At 38.7% G+C, this 23,772-nt stretch overlaps 1 protein-coding gene across 3 annotated transcripts in view; it reads left to right on the forward strand.

Moving 5' to 3' along the window:
- The first annotated feature begins 3,676 nt into the window (after window positions 1-3,676).
- The window catches only part of LOC144658882 (cytosolic phospholipase A2-like), a 31,921-nt gene continuing 11,825 nt past the window's right edge, over window positions 3,677-23,772 (forward strand). The window contains exons 1-3 of one of the 3 annotated variants that reach the window (XM_078519371.1): window positions 3,677-3,790; window positions 22,983-23,064; window positions 23,545-23,691. In XM_078519371.1, coding sequence (XP_078375497.1) covers window positions 3,773-3,790; window positions 22,983-23,064; window positions 23,545-23,691 — 247 coding nt within the window. In that variant the 5' untranslated portion in view covers window positions 3,677-3,772. Of the gene's footprint in view, window positions 3,791-9,802; window positions 9,983-16,860; window positions 17,187-22,982; window positions 23,065-23,544; window positions 23,692-23,772 lie in introns of those variants that run through there. The other 2 variants (XM_078519370.1, XM_078519372.1) reach the window with 2 other exon arrangements.

Genomic DNA, 23,772 nt, shown 5'->3' on the forward strand with positions numbered 1-23,772 from the left:
GCAATCCTTTATTGATTCTCTTATAAATAAACACGGCAAGGCTAGAAGCCACCTCGAAATTTAACGGAGCGTTTCGCTTCCAGACTCATGGATAACTGATATCGTTACTTTACAGTAGAACCCCGGTAACTCGAACTCTGATAACTCGAATTCCCCGCTAACTCGAACTAAATGTCGTTTCCCTTGATCAAAATTTAACCCGATAACTCGAATTCTGGTTCTTGCAACTCGCCACGGAACCCCATTGAAATATCCCATTAGCTTTTCTTAGCGTGTTATCGGATTTTAAAAACACAAAAACTAACACTGTAACAACCTGATTTTAATTAGTGCAACGAACAGATCACGTATCTGACAGTCATTTCCCGATCTTATGAGTCAAACATACATTTATAGCACTTTTTTTCATAAGAATGCGTAATCGTATTACAGGTCTGACGAGAGAAGTTTAATTTGCACTGCACTGTATACTGCATTGCTGAATAAACGGCACGCAATGCATGCAGAAGCGATGACAATTCCCAAAGGGGTCTTAAATAATAACAGGAAATTTGTCAAAAAAATAATGTGTGATAATAAAAGTAGATGACAACTTTTGCATTGAATGATTTTTCAACAAACGTTGCGTAATCTTAGCTTGTAGCGTGACATCTGGTATGATACTTCTCGAGTGACCAAGGTCAAACGCGGTCTCGTAGTTGTTTACATGTACACAGGCCAATTGCAGAAATGTCTGTTTACTGAATATCACAGAACTCGTTAAATATAGTTTTTCTCTTTCGTTCATATTTTTGTATTAGTCCTTTCTTACTTCCCGGGAGTATTTTGCTTTGTGTCCTTCGCGGCGATTTCTTGTTGTGTTAAACTTGATCTCTGTTCACATCTCATTTATTTCTGTAGTTTGTTCCCATACATGTCTCTAGTTCCCATTGCACCTCGGTTGGGGTAACCGTAAAAAGATCCAAAGTAATTTCGTTCCCCGGCATTAAGCGATAGTCATTGCTTAAAAACTGTCAATTATTAACATGGCAAATTGAAGATTCAATCGACCTCGATAACTCGAACCCCCGGCCCCTAACTCTTTTTAGTGACGTCATAGGTCAAATCTGAGTTGGCTCCACATCTAAAAATCAATGTTATGGTATGTTCGTTAATTGTGGAAAGTTTCGTGCTTTTAGGTAATAGTGCACAATTCTTTAACCTACAATCATTGACAAAATTCGTTGGCACACCCACCCCCATCCCAACGTTTCAATGTTGGATAGCACAATCATACTGCACAATGTTCCCAAACTCCTTGTGCAGTGCGTTTCAGTTTGTGAGTAAAAGTAGGCAGCAATTGAAGCATTTTTTTTTTTTTTGCATGTTACGCAACATTGTAAAGGGGGAGAAGAGGAATTACTTTATTTTTTCATGTTCCAAGTAAGAAAAACAGCAATTGCGCCAAGGTTTTGTCAATTATTGTAGCTGCTGTACTACATTGTTGCCTGGGAGGGTACTCGACATAATCTCGGGTAGGGAGGTGCGGCCCGGCCTCCTAAACCTTGACCCTGTTTAAGACAGGAACTTCTGATTTTCCTACCCTGTTTAAGACAGAATGCCAATTCTTGATACCCCGTCTAAGACATAAACAAGTACCTCACTGACTTTGTTGTAATCGTGAATTAAGCTAAGTATCAATTCTGAAATCATCATAAGTCAGCAATACGGAAGAATTAGTTCTGAAAATTCGTCTTGTGGCTAAGTTTGTATAAATTTGCACCTCTGCAAGCATATAAGCCTATCCTGTTCGACATTGGTCGTTGTAAAGATACCCTGTTTAAGACAAAAAGGGATGAAATATATACCCCGTTCAAGACAAAAAAGCCTGAAAACCATACCCTATCCGGCCGCACGTCCCCGTTAGGCCCTTATATTAAAGGGAGTCCCCCCAGGCATTGTTGTAGCAACAACTGATAAACAAAGGGCTATGAAGTGCTGGAAACCGTTGTCAGCCACCTTAAGTTAGTCACGCCAAATTTAATCGGTCAAGATTAAAAAAAACATAACCGCCTTTTTAAAATGCATGGGAAACCCCTGCTCTGTGAATAAGTTACTCACCTCCGTCTTTGTGACGAAATTATTCACGAATTATTCACATTCACGAAATTCGGACGAGAGACATTTATACCTACCCGAACTCTTACTGAAATGTATTAGTTTATTCTAAAGCTATAAAATCATTTCAACCACTGCCAGTATCATTTAAATAAAAGGTAACTCCCGGGCGTAACTTGATATCTGGCAGCAGGAAGACTTTGTACTGCTTATGACGTCATACAAGCCTCATTTGAGGGAAGTTGAATTTCTGCATTTCATAGCCTGCGTACAGGCTTTCGGGAGATTTTCGGAGAGCGCTCGGACGGCGCGAAGCGCCGGCGACGAGGTGCGAAGCGCCGAGAAAGAAAGCCTGCACGTAGCCTGCGTACAGGCTTTCGGGAGATTTTCGGAGAGCGCCGGCGACGAGGTGCGAAGCGCGTTTTCCAGAAAGCCTGTTCGCAGGCTATGCATTTCACAGAGTACAGACCGTATTGTATCTCAGACGTCACTCGGATCTGCAGCAAGGTAGTTCCAGATACATCATAATTTTCGTTGGACGACTTTAACCCTTGGTCTTGGGCCATGCAAACAAATACCCACTTGCAGGTGAGTTGCGCTTACATGTATTTATTTCAAGCGTCGCGCAAACGTGCGATTCTGAGGGCCTCTTTACATGAGAGTTTTCGTCCCGGGATGAATTTATCTCGGTGTCTGGTCATTTTCTTGTTGCTGGTTACATGATGATACATGATTTCGTCCCGGTATGAGTTCATCCCGGGACGATTTTTATCCCGGGATGAAACACCGGGATGAAATGTCATTCCGGGATGAAACGTGACGAAAAACCTCATGTAAACAGTCCTTCCCGGGATGAAATGTAATGTTATGTAAGCACGGGCGAGATGAATTCAACTCGGCAGGGATGACTTATCCTGGGATGAACACGCTCATGTAAAATGAATTTTTTTCATCCCGGGACGAAACTCATCTCGGCTCTCATATCAAGAGGCCCTAAGCGTAAAGGCGTTTCATTCTTTTTTTTGCTCATCTTTGAGTACAGTGCATGAAGTTCAACAATTTATTTAAAACATCCTGTCGACTGTATATTTATTTTGTTTTAATTGTTCCCAGCTGGCTCTGCCGCTTATACAGACTAACAGAGCGTATCGGTAATATTTTGAGTTTATTGGCTCTTTTTAAAACATTTTTTCATTGATAATGAAGTCTAGTACCATTTTTCACCTAAACTAAGTCTAAAAAGCAACAAAACACAAGCGAATTTACTAATTATAGCTTTCACAGTCCTTAAGGTAGTTTAGATCACAATTATGCAAAAAAATTAAAAATTGTAAAGTCAGAATTGTGAAACTCCTGCTCCGTGTACTTTGGAGGCTGACATCAGTTGCTGCTACAATAGTGGTATGAAAAAAGAATGCCCAAGCATTGGTATACGAATTGCGGTTATTTTCTTGACATCACTGGTTACCATGGCAACAGTATAGGAAATTTCTGCTCTGCGCAAATCTTTGTACTGCTTATGACGTCATTCAAGCCCCGTTTGGAAGAAGTTGAATTTCTGCATTTCACAGAGTACAGACCGCATTGTATCTCAGACGCCATTCGGATCCGCAGCAAGTGAGTTCAAGAAACACCATAATTTTCGTTGGACGGCTTTAACCCTTGGTCTTGAGCCATGCAAACAAACACCCAGGTGAGTTGCGCTTATTTTAATATTTCAAGTGTCGCACAAACGTGCGATTCTGAGTGTTCGACCGAATTCAGTCTCAGCGTTTTGCTCATCATCGAACACAGTGCATGAAGTTCAACAATTTAGTTAAAACATCCTGTCGACTGTTTATTTATTTTGCTTTATTTGTTCCCAGCTGGCTCTGTCGCTTATACCGACTAACAAAGCGTATCGGTGATATTTTGCGTTTATTGGCTCTTTTTAATAGTTTTCTTCATTGATTATGAAGTCTGGTCCTACTTTTCACCTAAAAAGTCTAAAAAGCAACGAAACTCAAGCGAATTTACCAATTAGAGCTTTCACAATTCTTTAGGGAGTTTAGATCACAATTATGCAAAAAAATGATATGTAAATTCTAAAGTCATAATTGTGGAACGAGTTTTGATTATATGGAATGTAATTTGATATTAAAGATTATTTTGCAAATAAAAAGTTAAACAGAGGAGGAAAAAGGCAGTTCGACAGATGCATTTATTTGCTTGATCATTTGAATAGATAAGTACTCATTCGAGAAAAAATATCGCGTGAGTGGCCAGTTGATATTAATAGTAAAATACACAACAAAACAGATCCCACGCTAAATCGATCAGGCACGTTTCAAACCGTTTCAGTGGAGCGTTGCACTTTCGCACAAAAGCAAGACGACATGTAATGATTGTACCCACAGAGTGTGAAAAGAGAGAAAATTTGTTTAAACCCAAACACCAAACATAAACAACAAATATCATTATTATACATTAAAATTACTTTGAAACATGTGATTGGTCGAGAGCATTCAGTCAATATACAGTAGCATGTGAACTTGACATGATAACCCAATATCTGCAGCAGATATTGGAGGGGGGCAAAGGGTTTATGCGTGACACGTGAAAAGGGCAAAAATTAGTCCGTGACGCGTGAAAATAGGGCAAAAATTAGACCGTGACGCGTGAAAAATAGTTAGAAAAGAAACGTGATCCGTGAATTTTGCTGTTTCAAGTATACGTGACACGTGAATTTGGTTAAAACTTGTGCGTGAAACGGGATCACGAACCCCCCTTTGGTACCCTCATATTGGGTTATCATGTCGAGTTCAAAGTCCGCCTAGTTTCCAAGCCCCTCGTCCGTGTAGTGCTGTCAAACTTTTGAAAATATGGCTGAGCGATTTGCCTCCGTTTCCGAAGAGGAATTGAAAGTTTTGATCGAGAATAAAGATTCTAAAAACACCAAGAGAACAGCAAAAACAAGTGTAAAAATTCTGAATGATTTTTTGAGGGAGAAGAACCTGGAGGAACCACAAGATAAAACCGCTTTAAGCCGGCGCTAGAAAAAGTGATGGCAAATTGTTTGAAAACGTATAATAAAACAATTATTGAATTCGGTTTTCGCATGATACCGTGAATTATCAAAACCGAGGTCTGTGTTATCTGCCTCAGCCTTCGGCTTCGGCAGATAACACAGACCTCGGTTTTGATAATTCACGATATCATGCTCAACCTCATCCAATAATTGCTTATTAAACGTAAACAATAAGTTAAATTCCAAGATTACATGCATCCAAAACTCGATGGTGTACGCCCGCGCACCAATTATAAAGCAGGGAAGAGATCTTTTTCGTTGACTCTAAGCGAGAAAGTCCTTGTAAATTTCGTAAACGGAAATTTATAGTGAAAGTCTTCCTAATTTTTCTATCGTCAGTATGGATTTTTTAACTCCACTGAGTCGAGAAGCTAGAAGTGTTTTCGGCTCCGCCTCGGGCAACTCTTACGCATCCGTTCTCAAGCTATCCAAACTTGAGTGAGCATTAACAGGCACGCTAACCAATTCATTAAAAATCGTGTTACGGTTGCACTTCTCTTTCAAAACAGGTGTAATTGGTCAGTTGTACGAAATGAAATATTGCTATCATTTTAATATATTACCATATCACGAGCTGGAAAAGTCTTAATGTAAGCAAAACGAGTCGTTTTCTTTTTGTTGTTTTTTGTCGTTCTTATATATATATTATATTTTACTTCGTTCAAGAACCCCTCTGGGCGCGTGAAATAGACAACGAGCAAACATAAACCAAATAAGTAGCACAAAGCAAACAGAGTCCTCTTCCAAGGCAAAAAAATCACTTTTTAGTAGAAAAAAAAACACTGTTTAGGTGAGATTAAACTGAAAAGAGGAAGCTTAATTGAATTGAATTGATATATAAATTATTTTTGAACGTATTTTGAAATTAAAAAAGAGTCATTCACAATGCGTTATTGCCGGTCCGATATTTTCCGGTTAATATTGGACCAGGTTTTAACCTTGTTTTAGCTTATAAATATAAAAAAGCAGACAACATTTAAGCGTTCTAATAGTTTTTGTTCTCTTTAATCGTTTCAAAAAAAGGTTTTGTAAAGAATAAGCCTTTTAAATGATTGCAAACATTACAACTAAGTCGACGTCAAGTTGTTTTGTTACCACAATTAGCATCGCAGCAACTGTTGAAGATATCAGACTTCGTGAAGTTTCCAGAGTAAAAAAAATCGGCTCTCCTCTTTGACCACATAGATCATGCAACTGTTTGCGTTGTACCTGTAGTTTTCGCCATCAGACTTACATTAGGAAAATTTAAGTTTCGACGAACGGACGACGGCTTTGCGCTTTTCTCGGTGAGTCATGGACTAGTTGTTGTGCGCACGCTCAATTTCTTGAGTCTTAATTTATGTAATGTACACTACGGATCGTATTTTCTTTTCTTCAGATCTTCATTCTCATTTTAGATCTCGGGATTGATTGTCAGAGTTCCTTTTTTGTTCCTTTCAGCGGTCTTCAGATGGTCATGATAAGACCCGGACCGAGTTAGCAGCACCGTTCGCGCCAAAACGTTCGACCCAGATCCTTTAGAGCCACACAACAGCTAATCCAAACCTAGCCGTTTTACACCAGTCTTCAATCTAAAATTCGTCATTCGATCCTAGCTCGACTCCTAGCTCATGTATGTTATTTCGGGGCTGGTTATTCACGAACGAGTTCTATGTCTATTTTAAATAATTCACCTCAGAAATGACTTGCCTTACTGATTTTACTGTGTAGTTGAATCCTCTTGTCAACCTCGTTCCCAGGGTCGAACTGACATTTGATGATTGCTCGCGAGGGGGTATGAGTGAGTCTGTAAGTCTGAACCCGGATAGGGGAGGTGTAATTCTAGGCTAGTAACTGCTAGTGTCAACTCGATCTCTGTTTCAAATGAGGCCTGGTGCAGCCATAAGAAAACGCCGAGCCTCATTTTGAAACGGAGGCAACAAGCCTCTGGGAGCTTGTTTCGAGAGGCAGCAGATAGGGTGAATCCATAAGCCGCTGCCGGAATTCTCAGAGAAAGTTTTCATTGGCCCTGAATCATGTATAAGGAACACAATGCTCAGGTGAGTGTAGCCAAGTTAATTTGGAAAGATTATTCCTTGCTTTGGAACTAGAAAATCCTGTATGCAAATTAGTTAAGATTCATATCAAAATATTTTATCCATCATCAAATACTGTTTACATACATTATATGCGGAATGTTAACACGAGGATTATAGTTTCAACTTTTATGGCCCAATTTGTGTTCTGGTCGAACTTGTGTTTCGTTTAATTTAGATAATTAGTATTTGTGGTCAGTACGGTCGGAGAATCTGTGCATATTCTAATGTGCAAAATGTGTTGTCAGAATAAACTCCATCAGACGCTTAGACGCAAGATCACCCGGGGGGGGGGGGGGGGGGACTCGCATATGAAAGTGACGGGGATGCTCGTCGTCTCGCTTAGGGGTGTAAATTTCGGATTTTTGGTCTCGCTTAGGGTGTTCCGGGCAAAACGCCCAAAACGCCAATATTTTTAGCCATAATGGTCTCGTTTAGGGTTACACACGAAGAAATATACAAATATAAATTCTATTCTTAGTTTTTTGGTATGTTTTAGGGGTCAAGAAAAGCTTGAGCCACACCCAGATTGGTCTCCTTTAGGGGTTCTTTTTAAGATTTCCGACGAGCAACCCCGTCCGTTTCATGTGGGAGTTCCCCCCCCCCCCCCCCGGGCAAGATCACTCACAACCAAACAATGCTGGTTCACCTTTTTAACCTTAATCTGTATATTAAAACTTAATGAATCCCAAACACGAAGTACTGATATAAAATGATAATAACATATTGCGAAAAGAACATGTACATTAAAACTGTGTAGGTGTGTGTTGAGTGTTGACCCTTTGGGGCAAACTCCTCAATTCTTTATATCATGTTGGAATTTCATGTTGCTACAAAAACACAATAAGGCAAATAAAGCTCATTGAAGTCCGAAAATAAATCATGGCTGATATCGATCATCAAGTTTGTTAAAAAAGCTTTTCTACATATTTGTAATGTTTTGACACGCCGGTGCGGCATAACTTACTAGTGTCTGTTTCGGGGGTGGAAGAGGAATAATGAGGCTAAAACAGGCAATATTTTTGGGTCAATGCTTGGAATAATGAATAAGTCATTTCCAGTAAAGGAATAATCTTCAGGCCAAAGAGAGGGTGGGACACTCAAGATAATTAATTGTATGATGGGCATCTAAAATAGTGCAACACTTCTACCAGAATGCCTAAAATAGCGTTTCTGGGGTTCAAAAAATGAAAAATTTCCCGCGGGAGTATGCCCCCGGACCCCCCCTACTTTTTTATGTATCAGGCAGCATCAACTCCATCCCACTAACTATCTGGTTGCAAACAATTAAAGCTGACACACAGTTATCGACACAGTGACAATCACGTCACATCAATACACTACAGTATTTTTGTTATCACTTTAAACTGCAATTTTGTCTGATATTCGAAATTTAGCTTGATACGTTGTCATTATTTTGGGGGGAGTGGGGTCATATAAAAAAAATTAGGATTTACGAAGGGGGACAGGGTAAAAATATCTGATAACGAAGGAGGGCAAACGCATTTTTCAGGCACTATCGATCACATTCCACCCCCATCCCATACAAAAGAAAGGTTTACTTTTTTTAGGCAATAGGGAATAATGAATAACAAGAAACGTCTGAAAATGAATAATGAATAAGTCGTGAAAAATGTGAAGGAATAATGAATAAGTCACTTCCAATAATTCCTCTTCCACCCCCGAGTCTGTTATTAGTGTCTGTAATTTCTCGGTACAAATATAACAACATATTCTAGTTTTCGATTTTAAACTGATCCCGAGGAAAAAAACTAGAAGCGAATTTTTCAGACGTGCAGGGTTTATGCCAAATGATTATATTCATTTCCTTTGGTATGTTGTTTTTTGAAAGGAGCTTTTCAGATACCTAAATATATAACATTTCCCCCCACCTTTTCCTATACCTCAACTGGTGATAGCCCTATCCTATTAAAACCTTTTTTACCCAGCATTTTCTACAAAACTGAAGACCCTGAATGATTTAGCGTCCGTTGGCAAATGACAAAGCGCTTTAGCCAGGTTAACTGCCTTTAGCCGGTTTGAAAGATGTGAAAGTAACCAAGTCTTCGTTTTTCGGTCTTTGATCGTCGGTCTTCGTTTTGTAGACACCCGGGGAAACTCCTGCTCCGTGTTCTTTGGAGGCTGACATCACTCACATCAGTTGCTGCTACAATAGTGGTATCAAAAAAGAATGCCCAAGCATTGGTAAACGAATTGTGGTTATTTTCTTGACATCACTGGTTACCATGGCAAAGGTATAGGAAACTTCTGCTCTGCACATAAGTTACTCACCCCCATCATTTGGACGAGAAGTTCCTTTTCTCTGTGTTAAGTCGCGTGACTCACGTCCGTCTGTAGACGAAATGTGAGCGACATCCGGACCATGCCAGAAATTGTAAATTCGGACAAGAGACATTTATGGTCATTTATACCAACCCGAACTCTTACTGAAATCTATCAGTTTATGTTAAAGATATAAAATCATATCAAGCATTGCCAATATCATTTTAAAATAACTAATTAACGATGTACCTGACATCCGGCGGCACTAGAAAGTCTTTGTACTGCTTATGACGTCATACAAGCCCCATTTGGAGAAGTTGAATTTCTGTATTTCACAGAGTACAGACCGCATTGTATCTCAGACGCCGTACGGATTTTCAGCAAGTGAGTTCAAGAAACACCATAATTTTCGTTGGACGGCTTTAACCCTTGGGCTTGAGCCATGCAAACAAACACCCAGGTGAGTTGCGCTTATTTTAATATTTCAAGTGTCGCACAAACGTGCGATTCTGAGTGTTCGACCGAATTCAGTCTCAGCGTTTTGCTCATCATCGAACACAGTGCATGAAGTTCAACAATTTAGTTAAAACATCCTGTCGACTGTTTATTTATTTTGCTTTATTTGTTCCCAGCTGGCTCTAACGCTTATACCGACTAACAAAGCGTATCGGTGATATTTTGCGTTTATTGGCTCTTTTTAATAGTTTTCTTCATTGATTATGAAGTCTGGTCCTACTTTTCACCTAAAAAGTCTAAAAAGCAACGAAACTCAAGCGAATTTACCAATTAGAGCTTTCACAATTCTTTAGGGAGTTTAGATCACAATTATGCAAAAAATTGATTTGTAAATTCTAAAGTCATAATTGTGGAACGAGTTATGATAATATGGAATGTAATTTGATATTAAAGATTATTTTGCAAATAAAAAGTTAAACAGAGGAGGAAAAAGATCTCTTCGAGATATCGACTTTTTTTGCATGAAGTTAGTATGAGTAGAAGGTTTATCCTGGGCATTGTTGTTCGAACATATCATGGAAGAATTCAAACGTCTTTCAGTTCAAGCATTTTTTTTATTTTCGCGGAGTAAATGCTGTACTTGTCAGTCGCGACGGCTGGGTGCTTTGCGACTCATATACTTTGGCTTGGTTAAAAAGGTAAACTTTGACGTTTGCCTTTAACATGTTTAATCGAAATAGTTGTTTCCTTTCGAGTTAGAAAGATTTCTACTCGGCTTAATACAGAAAAATAACGCCTGATCGCAGGTTAGGTTACGCACGACAGAGTTACCTTTTGTCTCGTCAGGCAATCTTAACCCCACATTGAGAGTTAAATTTTCGTTTGGATATTACCAAAAGCCGCTTCTCCTCGTTATTCTTTACCTTACGGCTACACATCCCATTTCTAACGACTACATTTCCAGCAAAACAGTTGCTGTTTATTTTTCTAATGGCGATGCATTAACTTCTGAACGGAAGAAACGTTTAACGTTTACTGCTTCCACCGGAAGTAATTTCACAACAGGCTACAAAACCGACACTTAAAAGAAGACCACCAGCTGCAAGTCTACAATGTACAAGACCAGTTTTCTGTTTTAAAGAAATGCCGCACGAAGTTGGACTGTTTAATTTACGAAATGCTCTTTATTAGAAACATAAAGCCGAAATTTAACACGCAATCAGATTCTGTGCGTGCTAAACTGTTATTTAAAATCTTAATATGCTAATATATTATCACACCCTAGATCACTATATAAGCCTGAACTCCGTATTATAATTTTAACTTGATAATGATGACATGGCGTCATCGAAACGTCGTTCTATTTTCCTATCGCTTATTTTTCTTCTCAAATGTTTCACAAAACATTTTGTTATTCGAAAGCTACAAAAACACTTATAAATATCACTTAACGCATTTAATGATGTTGCAATTAGCGAAGCGCACTAATGACGTCACAGAATTTGACCCCCGGTGTGAGTCAAAATTCGGACAAACAAACTGCTCTGTAAGAGCAACAGATTGGCTCGGACTTCGGAAAGCCTTACCTGTGCAACGTAGAAAGCTCAAACCGTGGTTTGAAACAAAAGGTTTGTCAAACAGAGCGATTATTCAATAAATGTGTAAAATGTTTTACTCTCAGTTATTGAAAATCAAATTCAGCAAATCCCGGCAGCCCGATTTGCTGCCGGGATTTGCTGAAAGAAAACATTTATTTTTATGAGAAATGCAAAGCGTTTACACTGTTCTTAGTGGCACATTTTGCAACACAACAGAGCTAACCTCAGATTTATGCCACCACAAAATTACACAAAGAAACGCGTGTCCGATCGGTCCCCTTGCCTGACCCCCGGGGGGGGGGGGGGTACTCGAAAAAGTTTTGTACGGGGAGGCTCCGCCCGGAGATCCAACCCCTTACCCTTTTATATACTATTTTGATAGAAAAGGTACCCCTTTTGTATACCTTTTATTGCAAAAAGGCACCCCTTTCATATACCTACACTACATCACATTTACCAAAGACGGAAAGTTTTCTTGTCATTTTTATGTAGCGCTTAATAAATTAAGACGATACAGCCAAAAGTTGCGTCTGCTCGAAATATTTAATGTAACGGCTTTTAAAAATATCATTATCGCAGATTTCCATACCCTTTCATATACCTAAATTTGTGAAATCCCTACCCTTTTATATACCTGGAGCCTTAAAAAGGTACCCCTTTCGGGCGGAGCCTCCCCGTATAGGCCATTATAGGGAGTACCCCCCCCCCCCGGGGCCTGACCCGAATATTTAAAGAGGTCAATTTCGTTACACAATTGTCGCGGCAAATACTATTTAATATACACTGTTCGAGCTTGGCAGCTGTAGCTGCAGTCTGTAATAGTAATGGGGATAAATAATAGCTTTATTTAAATCAAACCCGCCGTCAATTCCATTAGAAAGGCGTTTGAATAGCATAATATTTTCGCCCTCTATCTATCATGTGTCGAAACAGATCGGATGGCCGGCGATCAGTGCCGTCAAATTCGGGAAGAATTCTGAACTTCTTGCAACCGACGATCTTTCCGGTGCCTAAATGAAGCAAACATACAAGTGCCAGGGGTGAAGTGCTATCCTTCGCAATTATATAATTCGATCTATTCGATAGTAATTCGCTACCGCCGCTTAAATTTCTCGGCAGCCTGAATAATTTTGCAGTGGAAATCAAGGTGTCATTACCGGATCTTCGACTAATAAATTCAATTTTGGGCCATTTTTTGGATACCTTCAATCTGTTTTTCACTTACTAAAGCAAAAATGTTTGAAATCTATCATTTTTCGAGCCTTTCGAGAATCTCGGCCTCAAATTGTGCCTTTCTCGCCCTTTTTTTCTTGTCAAGAATGCGTCTCCTCCATACAAAGCCTTTGCCAAAACTAAAATTGTTGTCCGACTCACGACTCACTGTGGTGAAATCTATTTTTAGTAATAGTGCGCTTTGCTAGATGATGTTGCAATTCTAAATTGTGCAACTCAGCAGAAATAATCAATTGTCACGAAATGAGTTCCTTTTGGTTAACTATTAGCAACGTTTTAGTGTGTTCGTGCGGGTAATGTTTGACCTCCTGACCTCTTTCAGTGCTTTGGCTAAATTAAAGGCACGGCGCCGCACAGTAAAATCTTTAGAAAAGCAGTCACTTGAGAAACACACAAGTCGTGTTTGCGTTAGTCACGGAGTGAACGTGACATGAATTTCCTTTACCACGTCATCTTTTGCTTTTTAAAACCACATGCCTAGCCGGAAAAATGCCTGCTTAGCATGCAAATATTTATTTTGTTCCGAATGTTCAATAAAATAACCCAGACCAGTTCATTTAAAAGAAAGCCAAATCACGCCAAAATAAAGAGTAGACTATAAAGGCTATCCCATTGTGTTTCTCCGTTTAACGTCTTCCGACAAGCTTTTGGTAATTCCCCTGGCGCGATGACGTGTATCCCGTGCTTTGACACATTCTTGCTGAGCTTGCAACTTACGTTTCGATAACGTTTCGATTCTCAAAATACCGTAAACTCAAGACAAAAATTGGGATATCCAGAAAATAAGTCGTTGTTTTGCAATATTTAACACGTTCCGGGTAAATTGTACGACTTGTACTCGCTCCGAGCCAAACGCTTGAGTAACACAACAATAAATATTTCACACAAACAGAGCGCAGAGTATTCAGAATGATTATTTATAGCTACAAGCGAGAGATCGCGTGACATGGGTCTGACGTAGTGGTAGTTTTAAATAGCTTGGACATGTCCAAGCGGTCTTTGTTTTCGCTATGTGATTTTAGGTTAAATTAATATTAGCGCCTAAAGACTTGTACTAGTAAAAATTGCGTTCTTAATCGTTTTAAACTTCGCAGCCTTCGAGCGCTGAACCCCTTACATTCTTAATTGGTTATGTGACGTAAGATTTGGGCTACTCACGTTTTTTATTCTTATATAATGTTTGTAAATTCGACAAGTCACGTTTTTTCTACAAGAACGGAAGTGCTGAAGCACAGCTATAGAGTGACACTTTACAAGTCACGCGCTTTGATCACCCACAGCGGAAAGTATTCCCTTGAGAAATTAAAACAGTCCCTTGAGAGTTAACAAGAATGCAATCCCTTCCGGTTCAGATTTTAGCCCAGGTAAACGCTATTCTACTTTTTTTTGCTTGTAAACAAGCAAAAAAAGTCGAAAAAAGGCAGTTCGACAGATGCATTTATTTGCTTGATCATTTGAATAGATAAGTACTCATTCGAGAAAAAATATCGCGTGAGTGGCCAGAAGCTGGAGTTGCTTTCGGCTACGCCTCGGGCAACTCTTACGCATCCGTTCTCAAGCTATCCAAACTTGAGTGAGCCGATTAACAGGCACGCTAACCAATTCACGATTTTAAAAGCACTTCTCTTTCAAAACAGGTGTGTAATAGATTTAAATTCAATATTGCCTAATAGATTTGGTCATTTGTACGAAATGAAATATTGCTATCATTTGAATATATTACCCTATCACAGTCAAGTTGGAAAAGTCTTAATGTAAGCAAAACGAGTTGTGTTCTTGTTGTTATTTGTTGTCATTTCTATCTATATTATAATTATATTCTTCTTCGTTCCAGAACCTCTCTGGGCATGTTTGGGAGTACATTATACAAACATTAATTGAACCGTGAAAAATACAACGAGCAAACATAAACCAAATAAGTAGCACAAAGCAAACACAGCCCCCTTCCAAGGCAAAAAAAACCTCACTTTTTAGCAGAGAAAAAACCACTCTTTGTGGAAATCAAACTGAAAAGAAAACTTTATTGCGTTGAATTGATCGATGTATAACTTACTTTTGAAAGTATCAGTTTGAAATTTAAAAAAACAGTCGTCATTCACAATGCGTCATGGCCGGTCCGATATTTTCTTTGTATATTGGACCAAGTCTGCCAAGGTTTTACCTTGTTTTAGCCTATCAATATAAAATAACTGGCACGCGATGCATGCAGAAGCGATGGCGTTTCACGAGGGGTCTTACATAAATTTTGAGGAAAACTTAAAGTAAATAATAGTAGCTGACACCTTGTGTGTCGAAAAGACTGTTATCCAACTGCATCTTACATTTTTTTAACATAAGAAGCAATGTTAGTGATTGTATAAATAGATAGTATAGTCCGAGGATCTGATGGAATTCAAATAAATGAAGTTATGAATTCACAGACCAAGGATGCAAATAATACATTTTCTTCGTAGATTTGCTCAATTGAACAACAGTAATACTTTATTTTATATTTTTATTATTTATTTAGATTTCCCTATGTTGTCTCAACAAGGATTGCGTTATACTGCAGTGTGATATCACGGATAAACGACATACGATACGCGCGAGCAAGCTTTTAAGGTCAAACGGTCTCTTGCTCACAACGGCCCTTTGTATTTTAAGAATTAGAAATTTCTGTCTACTCAATCTAATAGATTCCATCATATATAATAAGTCTCTTTCGTTCATACATTGTAGTTTTCCATTCTAACTGCACAGAAGTATTTTGCTTTTGTGTTTTACGCGGCGATTTCTTGTTAAGTTAAACTTGATTTCTGTTCGATCGGGCCAAACAGACAAAACGAACCGATCGTGCGATGGCATAAAAGCGATGTCACGCCATCGCTTAAAAAGCGGACGGATAGCATTTAAGTGTTCTAATATTTTTTTTTCCTCTTAAATTATTTTAGAAGACGATTTTGTAAGGAATAAGCCTTTAAAATGATTGCAACCTTACAACCACGTCAAGTTGTTTTGCTGCCACTATTGGCATTTTAGCAACTATTGAAGTTATCAGTGCACACAACAACTCGTCTATGACTCACCGCTCCGAGAAAAACGCGAAGCCGTAGTCTGTTCGTCGAATCTCAAATTTTCCTAATGTAAGTCTGATGGCGAAAACTACAGGTACAACGCAAACAGTTGCATGATCATGTGGTCAAAGAGAAAAGCCGATGTTTTTTTACTCTGGAAACTTCACGAGGACGCTCAATTTCTTGAATCTATGTAATGTACTCTACGGATCGTATTTTCTTTTCTTCAAATCTTCATTCTCCTTATAGGTCATTATTTAAGTGTTCTACCGCATGTTAGAAACCTGTCAGAGTTCCTTTTGATATGGAGCAACTACTTTGTCTGTTAAAGTTTGCGTTTCGTTTACGCTGTCTTCAGATGGTCATGATAAGACCTGGACCGAGTTAGCAGCACCGTTCCCGCCAAAACGTTCGACCCAGATCCTTTAGAGCCACACAACAACTAATCCAAACCTAGCCGTTGAGCACCAGTCTTCAATTCAAAATTCGTCATTCGATCCTAGTTATGGTATTTCGGGGCTGGTTGTTCACGAACGAGTTCTTTGTGTATTTTAAATAATTCACCTCAGAAATGACTTGCTTTACTGATTTTCCTATGCAATCCTCTTGTTACACTAACGTTAATAGGCCATTTCCGAGTTACCCTTTCCCTCTGTTTCAAAACGAGTCTACGTGCGAAACTATTCAAATGAAAATGAGTTTCACCTACAGGTCCATTTTTATGCAAATCAAACTCATTTTCGATGTCCATAATGTTCGCTTGATAAAATATATGCTATTTACAAGGCTAAAAAGGTTAAAAATTATAAAATTAAAATATTGAATACCCTGATGATGGCAAACAGCCGAAAACGTTTGGTTTCAATATTTTAATTTTATAACTTTTAACCTTTTTAGCCTTATAAATAGCATTTATAAACTCATTTTCATTTAAATGGTTTCGCACGTAGACTCGTTTTGAAACAGAGGCAAAGGGTAACTCGGAAATGGCTCATTAGACCATTTTCGAGTTATCCTTTGCCTCTGTTTCAAAGCGAGTCTAAGTGCGAAACCATTCATATGAAAATGAGTTTCACCCACAGGTCCATTTTTATGCAAATCAAACACATTTCCATTTGAATGGTTTCGCACGTATAGACTCGTTTTAAAACAGAGGCAAACGGTTACTCGGAAATGGCCTATTGAATAAACACTGTTAAATACTTTGTTACACTGTCTGGGAGCTTCTTGAGTTTCGAGAGGCAGCAGATAGAGTTATCCATAAGCCGCTGCCGGAATTCTCAGAGAAAGTTTTCATTAGCCCTGAATCATGTACAACGCTCAGGTGAGTGTAACCAAGTTACTTTGGAAGATTATGCCTTGATTGGAACTAGAAAATCCTGGATGCAAAGTTTACATTCATGTCGAAATATTTTGTCCTTCATCTGTTTACATACACTACACGCGGCCGAATGTTCCGAAACTTGGTATCTTGTAGTGCTTGTGTCGAATATAAAGAAGGATTTATAGTTTTAACTTTTATGGCCCCCGTTTCTGTGTTTTGGTCGAACTTGTGTTTCGTTTAGAAGCTAAGATTATTATTTGTGGTCAGTTCTGTCTGGAGAATCTATGCATATTTTAATGAACAAAATGTGTTATCAGAATAAACTCGACCAGACGCTTAGACCGGTTCTTTTAGACGCAAGATCACTCATAACCAAAGAATACTGGTTCACCTTTTTAACCTTAATATGTAGCTTAAAACCTAATGAATCCCAAATTGCAAACACGAGTTACTGATACAAAATGATAATAACATATTGCAAAAAGAACATGAAGATTAAATCTGCGTAGGTGTGTGTTGGCCCTTTGGGGCAAACTCCTTGATTCTTTATATCATGTTGGAATTTCATGTTGCTACGAAAAAATAATAAGGCAACTAAAGCTCATTGAAGTGCGAAAATAAATCATGGCTGTTATCATTCATTCAGTTTGTTTAAAAAGCTTTGTTTTGACACGCCGGTGCGGCATAACTTATTAGTGTCTGTTATTTCTCGGTACAAAGTCAACAACACTGATATTGTTCCTTTCACCAAATGAACAATCGCGGCAAGTTATTCGTAATGATAATGATGGTATAATGATAACAGGATAACGATGCTGCTTATACATCATATAATAACCGCGCGTAGTGCACATTCCGACTTTCATCCGGCGCAAGTTACATAAAAACACTTTCCTGAATTTCTTTGAGCCTTATTCATTGGTGAGCTAAGTGAGCGAAATTCGAGTTGACGAAATAGGAAACTTTCTAGTTTTCCATTTTAAAATCCCGAGAAAAAATTAAAACTAGAAACGATTTATTAAACGTGCAGGATTTATGCCAAATGAATTTGAAATTACTTTCCCCGAGGAAGAACATTTCGTCTTGATGACGTATCTACAGATTTCCTTGTAGCGCCTCTGGTTGTTACTTTGCGCGAGAAAATTATAATCAAGCAACAGACAATCAGTCAAACTGTACGGATCTCAACCTCGTTCCCAGGGTCTCTCTCTCGGGGAGAGACCCTGGCAATTGCAGTTGTACGGATCTCTGCGAAGCTACGCAACTCTGGCAACTCCTTAGCTCCTTAGCAAATCGCTACGGAAGACTGGGAGCATTGAAAACTAAAAAATCAAATTTGAAAATGGAATTTTTACATTTGTTGGTTAAAAATGTGACATTTCAACTCCGAAAATTTCATTTTTCATCAGGAAAACCGAAGTTTTTTAGTTAAAAATGTAAAATGAAAAGTTAAGTCGTGCTTGAGACAGTTCACTTTCATTTTCCAGTTTCCCGAAAAATAAGATCTATGGAGTACTGTAAATCTTATTGAAATTTTTGAGGGTACAGCCAGTGTAAAACTTTTTATGCGTGTTTCAATTTTGAGTTTTTTGCAGGGCCTGCCGTAGGCTTAGCTGCATTATGCCGGGAAAATATTTGGTCATTATACTGTAGGCACAGTGCTATCGTTCGAGTTTCAGAATTATGTCAGAATTATTGTCTTATTTTGCGGTGATGTTGCACGAGACGATTTTTAACGACGATTGCTGCGTTAACAGCGTATCGTGTAACATGACGTGCTGAACAATTTTTAGCGCATCATTTTGCTGTAACAACATGTCGCAGGTTTTTGAACTGTTTTCAAAAACATACGTTACGTCATCGTTATATGAATTTTTAACGTTTCGTTAAAAGTTGCCTCGTGTAACACGAATTAAAAATCGCCTCGTTTGAGATCAACTTTAAAAGGGTTTGTTGTAACCGGCTTCTGTGTTGTTGAAATTTCGAATTGAATTTATCGTTTTCGCCGGTAGATGCTCAACTGCGAGTCTGTACAGATGTGTGTGTGATTCAAATGCAATCCACAAAACCAAATACCTAAGTACAATATCTTACCGAAACCGACGAGGGAAAGAAAGCAAAACTACAAAACTTGCAATCTGTGCCAATTCATATTTTGTCATCTTTGATGTAATTCAAAAAAACAAAAACCCAACGTAATAAAGATAGTAACCGAAAACGGCTATTTAACCTCCTTGAGCTTAATTGTTTACGAATATTATAACCTTGGCAACACAATACCCACACAAAATGGATTCTTTAAACTAATTTTGATAACTGTAGTAACAAGTATGTAAACAAATTCTTTTGTTCCACCATGATGAATGATGTTTTTTTCATCGATTTTATTACAACTGTGAATTTGGGTTTTATTCGTCTTCGATCGCGTAATTGCGCCGCCGGAAGGAGCTCGATTAGAAAAAGAAAATAACAACACAAAATAATGAATGAATGTATCGGAACGGGACAACAAACCAACCAAGCTCAATAGAACTATTCAGTCAACAATTCAAATCTATCAACTTTATTGGTCTTAAAAAATTTTACAATAAAAAAAAAGGACCAAAAAGGAATTGCGCGAACGGGAATAAGTTACCCATGCGAGGCGCAACCCTAAATACTAAAAATAATGGCGATAAAAATCTTAAATTTAAAAATATATATATATATATAAATATATATACCATAAATCTAATTAATTACTTATAGTTAAAAATATAGTAAAAAAATCTAATAAATTACTTATAGTTATAAAACAAGATGCAGATAAAATTAGTCACAAAAATTAAGATCGGTGGCAAGGACAGTTACAGAAGAGGAACCAGGTGCAGGGCATGCCAATATCATAGGTAGTGTCCAGTAAAGTAAAATAAGAGGCGCGCAGAAAATATTTGAATAAACTTAGGGCCTGTTTATATGGAGGAGAGTTGTCCCTGGTAGGAGGGTTACCCTCCATACCGAGCCACCCCGGGCGAGAGAGCTTTTCATACGTTTCTTTATAAATAGCTGCGAACTGTTTATATGAGAAATTGCAAAGTTGGCTCGGGGGGCAGGGTGACCCTGGGTGGAGGGTCACTCGCTTTGAAGGTAGGGTGACCCTGGGGAGCGAGCCAACTTTTTTCCATATAAACAGTTTGGTTATTTTCACCTCGCCTACCAGGGACAAGTTGACACATACAGAGCATGCGCAAACGCTGCAGTCGACCAAAACAAAATTGCAGATACATTGAAATCGAAGTCGGCGGTAAATTTGTCCAAAAAATGGTCGTGGTCGATGTTTCAGCGTTCCTTATTTAAAAAAAGGCAGACATAATAGATGTTTCAAAACAACTCTCGCCAGTCTTTTGAACCGAGAGGGCCAAGTTTTGGCTCGGTCAACAGGGACAACTTTTTCATTTAAACGCTTGGCAAAAGATAGCTCGGGGGAGAGGGTAGCCGTCCTACCAGGGACAACTCTCCTCCATATAAACAGGCCCTTAGGCTAGAAAATTTGTCGTGAGGGGCGAGGTTACAGATAGTGTACCAAGGTTACAGATAGTGTTCCTACAGTTTATCATAATTACATTAATTGTAAACTTGGCAACGGATGCAAGATCCCGAGCATTCACTCCCTTTTGATCGGTTCTGTATAAATTTCGTATTTCCGTTTGTTTTCATTTACGCGCTATGAGAATAGGCCAATTCCGATATATTAATATTCTAACTTGGCTCCGAGGCTTGGGGGAATAAAACAAAAGAAATGATTTATTCATTCCTGGACCTCGACGTGATTTCTTTTGTTTTATTCCTCCAAGCCTCGGAGCCAAGTTAGAATTTTATAAATCTAAGAATATTACTTTTCACGCCCTTAAAACCTGGAGCTCATTTTTTATTCGAAGACTTTGTTCTAAGAGCAGGTGTAGAACACCTATACACTAGCTTTACGATAACAGAAAATTGTGTTGTTTCAAAATCTACCTTTTTACCGAAAAACGTTCTGTCACATTACCCTCAATGTATGTAAAAAAAATTTGATTAGTTTCTGTTGCCTAGCTGCCACGTCTCTCGGGATTGGCGGCAAACCAACAATGATGTAACAATTCATAAAATCCTTTGTGAGCCTGCCCTTCTGTTTTAAGACTTATAAAGCTGTTAAATCAGTCTTGAAAGTCGGCATTTTTGCGTGTAGGTGAGATTAAAAATGGCGCAAACGCAGGTAAGCCGTAAGAAAGTTTTTTTAACTTGGTAAAAATCCATTCATCAGTCGTGAACAGTCAGTAGATACTCGCAAAATTCCCGTTCGATTAAGCACAAATTAAACGATGGATGATCCGAAGTTTAAACTAGATACAAGTAGGAAACCAATAGCCTGAACTTCAGACATCCCTCTGTGGTCGCCTACTTCCAAGAAGGGATTCAGACGTCCCTTCTGGAAAGTAGGCGACCACAGAGGGATGTCTGTAATTCAGGCTAGGAAACAAATTAATAACACTTAAGTATTACACATCAGCAAGTTTGTAACATTCTGAGTATGTTAATAATCAGGCCATGGTCAAATGCAATAACTCGACGCCGAACACGAAGTGCGTCGAACCCCAGTTATGCAAACTGAGAGCAAAAGCAGTTTTCTTTTGTTCTTTCGCATCATGTGGAGGTTAGCCTTTTTATTTTCTTCTTGGATCAGTGGATAAAGAGACTGAGAAGCAATGAATGGAGGCACATGAACGTTTGCCGCTAAACGTAAAACAAGCTAATTTCAACGAAAATCCGAGGGCGGTTTCTCTCCTCGTTTTCCAGAACACAAGAGCCGATACAAAAGACCAAACAATAATACACTTATCAAAGGAAAAACACTGGTTATTCCACTGTGCAACGGTATACAATTATTTTCTGAGGCGAGCACATGCACATTCTTCGCAGGGCTTTTAGAGAGGTTGTGGTGCCTGGCTCTCAAAACCTTTTCCTAATTTTTTGTGCGTTTAAATTATGTCCGATGATATATTGTTCTTGTAGTTTATAAAAGCGTACCTTTTTTAGACTAAAGAGACACTGAAAACCGTGCCTTTATTTGTTGTAATAGAGATGTTTCGCATAAGCCTACTCCATATGCTAATGATCCACCATTAGTGGATTTAGCAGAAATACCCAGGAGACTAGCCTTTCCTTTGTACAGAACTTTGTTGTGCAAAATGTTTAATTGTCGTTATAAAAAAAAAACAACCTGATCCTTAGGTGGTTTCGGTCAGTCGTTGTACAAGTCGTTGCAGAGGCACGTTGTGCTATTCAGACTCTATTTAAACCGAGTTCCCGCAAAAGTGAAGTTAAGTAAACTTTAAAAAGCGTAAAAAAAAAGTATCTTTCATTAAAAGTTAACCATGATTCCAGTGGGAATATGACAAAGAATTAGGAAATAAAGATGATTTTGTGTGAGGTAACACGTACCAAACATGAGTGCATACATAATCACGGGTTGCAAGAAATGTTTATCAAAGTCAGTGAGTCACGGCCCAACCGTTAGTTGTTGAAGTTGCTTTTCTTTTTTGCCCGTCGCATTTCTGCGCAAAATAGAGCGCTTTCATTTTAATTGACAAGAAAATGATTGTCTTGAACAAAAACAACGGCTTGTGTATGTTCCTTTGCAATCAAAACTGGTCTCCTGGGGAATTCTACTAAATCCACTAATAGTAGTTGATTAGCATATGGAGTGGTCTTATGCGAAACATCTCTAATAAATAGATCGGTTTTTTTAGAGATCAATTTTTCTTTTGTTGATTCCAGGCCTCGTATCGCCCGTGTCTGTTGCTCGACATTAAAGTGCTGCGTGGTCGAAACATCACCCTTGGTTCGTGGGCTGATTGGTGTAAGTATATTTTAATGCCCGGGGAACACCCAAAAGGGTGGGGGGACAGAGATGCTTGCAAATGGCAAAGTTGGTTTTGGCCATTCGCAGGAAAAACAAATGTGAAGCTTTTTTTTTTTTGGATGCAAGCGTGGCCGAGTGGTTTAGGGCGCTGGTGTTGTAATCCGGAGGTCACCGGTTCGAGGCCTGCCCTTGCCACTAGCTGGATTTGTTTCTCGGTTGTCCCAAGTTCAAATCCTCGACCACGCTTTGTATATAGCCAACTGGTCTGCCTCCTGCCAATTGGGATTTTTAACCTTGTTATGTTCATTTATTAAATTATTTGTTTCCTCTGTTTCAGTGGCATGCCTGTAAACTAGCTATCTCGTTGATATATGAAGCTTAGTGCATGACCACTATAAACACATATTTATTTTATTTATTTTTTTAAGCTTTATCTCACTCATAATAATTCATAAGTACTGTTATTCTGTTTTTTAGTGGACACGCCAGATCCATATGTGAAGTTGTTCATCAAAACAGCACCAAATGGCAGGAGAAAAACGAAAGTACAAAACAACACTGCTAACCCCACCTGGGGAGAAGTGTTCCAGTTTTATCTTGACCCAAACGTGAAAAACAATTTAGGTGAGCTTACCATGAATTTTGTTCCTAGAGCGGTTTTCAATCGAGCGTCGTAAAAGCAGAACCAAAGCATTTAATCACTCT

This window comes from Oculina patagonica, chromosome 6, assembly GCF_052425735.1.
Source record: "Oculina patagonica isolate OP01 chromosome 6, crgOcupat, whole genome shotgun sequence".
Lineage (NCBI taxonomy): Eukaryota > Metazoa > Cnidaria > Anthozoa > Scleractinia > Oculinidae > Oculina > Oculina patagonica.